Source organism: Ziziphus jujuba, chromosome 5 (assembly GCF_031755915.1).
Source record: "Ziziphus jujuba cultivar Dongzao chromosome 5, ASM3175591v1".
Classification (NCBI taxonomy): domain Eukaryota; kingdom Viridiplantae; phylum Streptophyta; class Magnoliopsida; order Rosales; family Rhamnaceae; genus Ziziphus; species Ziziphus jujuba.
The window spans coordinates 8,100,579-8,107,151 of record NC_083383.1 but is presented as its reverse complement, the minus strand read 5'-3'; the positions used below and the strand labels follow the sequence as shown (position 1 = coordinate 8,107,151).

The window sequence follows — 6,573 nt, the reverse complement described above, 5'->3', positions numbered from 1 at the left end:
CCTTAAGGCATGTGGCCACAAATAGGTTTTTGGCTTCTTCATTAATCATATTGGCTTGTTGTCTCCTTTGCTTGCATACTTTGGCAATGTGGCATTTTCCTCCACATCTTTCACAAGATGCATCCGGCCTCCAAAAACACTTGGATGGTGGATGTCCAAGCTTCTTGCAATGAGGGCAAGGTGGATGCCCTCCTCGGTTTTGATGGCTTTGCTGTTGTTGTTGTTGATTCCATCCACTTTTGTTGTTGTTTGTGTTGTTGTTGGTTGTAAAACTGGTTTGGTTGGTGTTGTTGCTCTTCCTTCCTTTATTCTTCTTTTTGTTGCCGTGGCCACCATAGAATGCACTCTCTATGGTCTCTTTCTTTCTAATGGCTCTCCTTTGTTTGGTTGCTTGAAGAGCATTGATGAGCTCACTCAAGGTTATTTCACTAAGATTTCTAGATTCTTCAAGGGAGGAAATCTTAACTTCAAACTTTTCGGGTAAGCTCACCAATACTTTCTCTACTACCCTTTGATCGGTCAATTGCTCACCAAGGATCCGAATTTTATTTATCACTTTGCGCATCCTTTCCGTGAAATCCTTGACAAGCTCATTCTCCTTCATCTTCAAGGTCTCAAACTCTCTTCTTAGGTTTAAAACTTGCATTTGCCGAGTTCTAGTATTTCCATGTAACTCCTCTTGAAGATTTATCCAAACCTCTCTAGCACTTGTGCATGAGGCAGTGAGGGCCTTGAACCCCTTGGCAACTTCGGCCTCATGTGCATTTCTTTGTGCTTGGGTTGCATTAGCTCTCAACTCTTCTACTACATAACATTCTTCTATGACTTCCCATAAACCAAAGGCTTGAAGGTAGGCTTTCATTTTTATACTCCAAATGGAATAGTTTTGGCCTTCAAACTTAGGTGGTGTTGGGGTTGCAAAGGATTGTGAGGCCATTTGAAAAAATGGTTTTTGAAAAGTTTTGAAAAATGGACACAAGAACAAGCTTTCAGGTGGTGGTGTTTTGGTGAGTTTCAACTAGTCTTTTTGGAAGGTTTTGGTTTCGATTGGAAGGCTTTAGATGGGGGATCCTCTCACAAATAAAATGGTCTAGGTTGAAAGCTTACAAGGTCCTAAGAAATTACACTATGCTTTGATAACATGATGGAATTTGGTGTAGGTTTATGTTGTTGTACCCTAGAGCACAATCATTCAAGGTGTTAGTCAAGAATGATTGTTGTTGGTTCTTGGTTCTTGATTTTTTTTTTTTGTTTGTTAAGGTTTTGTTTCTGGTTTTAATGGAGATTTAGGGTTCTTGAGAAGGTTGTTAGCTTTTGGGAAGAAGAAGAAACAAATGTAGTAGTTGAGAGAGAGAGAGAGAGAGAGAGAGAGAGAGCCAAAATTGTTGTTTTACAAAATCTATTTTTTGAATATTTTCTTCCTCAACGTTTTCATTACAATTTCATACTTTTAAATACATCAAAAAGACAATAAGACATGCTGCTATATTGAGCAATAAATACAAAAGCATTAAAAGTAACCAACCAAGCCAAACTACCTCAACTAACTCTAATCAATGTGCTGGGCATGCAAGAAACCTTCTTTAATGACCAGTTCAGCTTGTCTGAGGCATTTGAATTTGAAAACCAGCTCCATTTGACGTGAAAATTGAAGGGAAGCCTTTTTGAGTATTAAACTGTGTTGTAGCCAAAAATCAGATAAAACAAAGTCCATTTACCCATTCAAAAATAGTCAAACCTGAGACAGTTTTGTCCAGATTTCTGGGCAATAAAACTGCACAAGGGTCAGATTGTTTAGGGTTTAACTCAGCCATCCCAGCTCCAAATTGGGCCATTCTTTTTGCTGCTGCTTTCTCTACGTTTCTAGTTTGTTATATCCAAAATTCAGATCCAAATCTCAAACCTTCTTCAAACGGCATCCAAGGAAGTGGACTTATGTTGGTGGAAATACAATTCTAGCAACTAGACAAAAAGGCCCTAAGCTTTAGTTAATTGAGCTTAGGGCATTACAAAAAGGATATTGTTCTTAAACATTACAAGATAAAATAAAATGCATAAACATAAATAATGTTTGGTCTTTGATGTTGTAAAATAAAGAGTGCAAGTGTAACTGAACTATCTTGCACATTGTAGCAAGATCACCACATTTCAACAATAAAGTCTATCAAAAGATTTAATAAAAAAATGATGATTTAATTATTTTAGTATGTTACTATTTGATTGGTTAAAAAAATTAATCATTTTTTTTACAACAAAAATTAATACTAATTTAGATATTCTTAAAAATAAAATAAATATAATTAAATATAAGATTCCATTGAGGGAATAAAAGGGAAAGGAAATAAAAAGATTTAATTTATTTATTGGATTGTTAAAATGAGAGGAAAGGAAAGGATATAAGGAGAGAATAGATATTGTCTATCTTAATTATCCAATTTTCAATTAAAATTTAACAAAAAAGGGGGAAAAAAGTTTAATAAAACTTTTAAATATTTTAATATTATTTTTATCAATTAAAAGCTAATTGGTGAAGATATTTTACATTTAGGATATTTTCATAAAAATATAAATACATTAATTATTTTTTTTCTTAATAATCATCCAAATAAATAATTATTATAGTTTTTTTTTCTTGTTAAATTAGCCCTTTTTTTTCATTTCCAACGTCCAATACGAATGTAGTATTAGCATTCTTCTTCTTCTTCTTATTATTATTATTATAATATTATTTTCATAATAATAATATAAAATAAATTTTTTGGTTTGAATAAATGGATTGTGAATGGGATAAACTTTGTGAGAAAGCAATTTTTTTTATTTTTTAATTTTTGGATAGAGAATCCAATCCGTCTAATAAAAGAATTACTATAAATGGGGAATATTTAATTTTTATCTTAAAATGGAAATAATTTTTATTTTTTCATCGATTGTTGTTAGGCGACGCACACCGTTTAACAGACGAGGGACTCCAAAACAACGAATATTGAAAGTGACGTCGTGTTATGAAAGTTCCGCGCACGCCATTGGTGTGCGTACGTTTCTAATGAATTTTTCCACCGTTGATCTCGGCAAGAAAGCGTATCAACCGTAAGCAATTGAAGATCCAAAATCCACGATTGGTAAGTTGCCACGTGGGAAGACGAAACAATCCCTCTCTCTCATGGGAAGATTCCAAAACCAAACCGCGTAGTGCGCACCAAATGCAATTGTACTTCTCCACCAAGCACATAATTTTCGTCAACGAATTTCTTAGAAAAGTTTTTGAGAGTTTCTCTCACAACTACCCGTTTTTAAGTTGTCATCGATCGGTTCGTGGGATCGATCGATCTATTTCTCCTTTTTTAAGGTTGGTAATTCCTCTACCTGTTAATCCATCGAATTTCTTACTTTTTTATTTTTTATTTTTTAAAAATATTTTTCCATGTATTACAGACTAGATTTAATAATCTCTATGTTTTCTTAAATAAATGGAATTTGATTTATAATGGTCTGCTTCTGGAACAATTAAAATCCGAAAAATTTCCAAAACGTTGTGTTTGTTTGTTGGCTGCGATTGTGATGGAATAGATCTTTGGGGGTTTTGAGTGTGGGGCTTATTAGGTTTTCGATTTATTTTGGAGTTGGAAGTTTCGGTGTAATTTTGTTGTTTATTCTAAAGAGCCGTTTGGGGTTTGACTAATGGAGATGACGATGGGATATAAATGGAATTTCGTAAACTTGTTTGGATTTGGATTTAGGATCCATTTAGCCTTTTGATTTTGGTCTTTATTTATAAGAAATGGAGCGTCGGAGACTCTGGATTGCGGTTACCTTTTCATTCTACTTTGCTAGTATTGTTGAAACCATTGAGCTTCAATTTTGACAGAGGTTTCAATTAGAATTTTCGGCTATTTCTGTGATATATTTTGATGCCGAGGTTTGTTTTTTCAGTCATTATGATTATGGTTGTGTAGATGTCTGAAATCATATATTGGCTTGAAAAAATTTTCTTAGTTTGAATTGCAATTAGATGCATAATATTCTGATTTGCTGTGTTTGTGATGTATTTATGATTTGATTATATGAATTAGTGCTACCCACGAAATAACATACTTTTAATTTTTATTAAAGGAGAGCGTTTGATGTATAATGTCATCATACAAAACTAGGTAGAAGATGTTATTTCGAAAATAGACATTCTTATCGAACATGGCTTCTATTTTAAATAAAAGAAATTATTGCTATTATAAATTCAATGAGGCATCTATTTTGAAATTGCTATAGATTAGATAGCTTTACTTAGTTTGTAAATCTTTTGCTCGTAATGGAACTGTCACGTTCTATTGGTTGCTATTAATTGAGTTTGTAATCTTTGTGATATAGGGATTACAGATTTGAGGGTCCAGGGATGGCAAGTGGGTTTGGCGAATCAACAAGAAGGCCATCCCAAGGCCCTTCTTGCTCAACCAATAACAATAACAACAATGATACTGGTAGTTTTGAATGCAATATTTGCTTTGACTTAGCTCAAGATCCTATTGTAACTTTATGTGGCCATCTCTTCTGCTGGCCTTGTCTTTACAAATGGCTCCATGTGCACTCACGTTCGCAGGATTGCCCTGTTTGCAAGGCCCTCATTGAGGAGGACAAGTTGGTTCCTTTGTATGGAAGGGGAAAGACATCAACTGATCCAAGATCAAAGTCGATTCCCGATGATAACATTCCACACCGTCCCACAGGACAGAGACCTGAAACAGCCCCTCCACCAGATCCAAATCATTTTCCCCAGCACGGGTTTGGATTCATGGGAGGTTTGGGAGGCTTGGGAGGGTTTGCACCGACGACAACTACAAGATTTGGGAATTTCACGTTTTCTGCTGCTTTTGGTGGTCTTATCCCCTCATTATTAAATCTTCAGGTGCATGGGTTTCATGATGCTGCAATGTATGGTGCTGCCACTGGTTTTCCTTATGGATTCTCTAATTCATTTCATGGTGGCCATATGCATAGATTCCCTCCAAATAGGCATCAGGGACAGCAAGATTATTTCCTAAAGAGGCTGCTTTTATTTATTGGGTTTTGTGTTCTTCTCGCTCTTTTATGGCAGTAGATAAAAAATGCAACCACAGTTGGAACTGCTAGTGGTTATTTAGAGTTTCCTACCTCGAAGAATTTGTAAAGTTGTTGGTTCATCTTTTCTGTTTAGTTTTACAATCCTGGAATTGTTCATATTATATTTGTCGATACTCCTTTTCAGCTTTCCATGAGCATTATTATACTGCAACTGCAACTGCAACTGCAAAATATAATCTCTCTCTCTCTCTCTCTCTCTCTCTCTCTATATATATATATATATATGTATGTATCTCACTGATACACACACAGTATAGTGGAAAGGGGATGTTTAGACACCACTTTGATGAATGAAAGCATTTGATTCTCACTCAAGAAATGTAATATTTTGGCCGAGTGATGTAGCTGCAAGAATTGTAATTTGGATGCCATTTTGTTCGTTATAAATTTTCTGCTTGGATATATCTTCAGAATAGCTTTTCTATATATGAGATTTGTATTTTGACTGCACTGTTTTGAAGTTTCTTCTCATTCCCCTCAGAATATATATTGGACTATATACTGATTCTACTTCTACATACATATATGTGTCTGCACTACTAAATTTCATTTTCAAATTTTTGCGATATTACAAACTTCGATTTAAATATTGTTAATCAACTATGGTCATTACTTCACAGTGTTCTGGTGGGACATTAGATGTTGTAAATGCATAAGACTTTTGTGACTAGTCTTTGAACAATTTAGTTGCTTAAATGTCGAAAACTGGTAACATAATTTGAGCTTATCTAATTGTTCTTTTGCAATATGTGGTCCTACACTGATTTTTCTGTTCAGTTTTTGAATAGTCACCGGAGTGTTGCTGTCCACCAGCCTCAAGATACTGGTTGTTTCGGCACCTTGATTATGAATACTCAGAGAAGATTCCCGAGGCGCGTGTTTGCTCCATGGGAATAGGACAATACTATTCTTGGCAATAAGAAACCTGATGAGGATTGATGCTTCTCATTCATATTTTTTCTTTATAATCTTGTAACTTAGTTTATGTCTACTCTTATTGAGGTTGTATATCTGTTTGGCTACAAGCAAATGGTGACAGAGTGACCGAACTATTTTGTGACTCGTCGTGGTAGATTCGGCTCCTCTTTATTCCAGTCCCCTCATCAGTTTTCTTTTGATCAATCTTGGCTTTTACATATGGAGTTGTGAATACTTTACAGTGACTTGAATGGTACAAAATATAAATACATGCAGTGCGAGTCGAAACAAAATGCAAAGTGCAATCTGTGGGGACGTTTTGATGATACATTTGGGAGATTGGTAGTGGCACTAGCAATGTCTTTCGTGTTGAATGGTATGTGACATGTAATTTTTTTCTTTTTTCCAGGATTATTACAGTAAAGGGCATGGTGGGATTCTGCTTTTTGCCTATGATTGTTGGTATGCTCCTACTTTATTTTTTCTTGCGTCATTTGGTTTTTTTGTCTTTTTAACTTGTCTGTCAGTCTTCTACCATGTAAT

At 34.9% G+C, this 6,573-nt stretch overlaps 1 protein-coding gene across 2 annotated transcripts; it reads left to right on the top strand.

The window, feature by feature from the left end:
• Nucleotides 1–3,185: 3,185 nt before the first annotated feature.
• Nucleotides 3,186–5,269, top strand: LOC107420294 (uncharacterized). Of its 2 annotated transcripts, none has more exons than XM_048475990.2 (2): nt 3,186–3,346; nt 4,363–5,269. In XM_048475990.2, the coding sequence occupies exons 1-2, from the start codon at nt 3,201–3,203 to the stop codon at nt 5,087–5,089; spliced, it is 873 nt and encodes a 290-aa protein (XP_048331947.2). In that variant the 5' UTR covers nt 3,186–3,200; the 3' UTR covers nt 5,090–5,269. The 2 variants fall into 2 exon arrangements, with proteins under 2 accessions (XP_048331947.2, XP_048331946.2); XM_048475989.2 differs by lacking the exon at nt 3,186–3,346 and adding an exon at nt 3,375–3,916.
• The last annotated feature ends 1,304 nt before the right edge of the window (nt 5,270–6,573 follow it).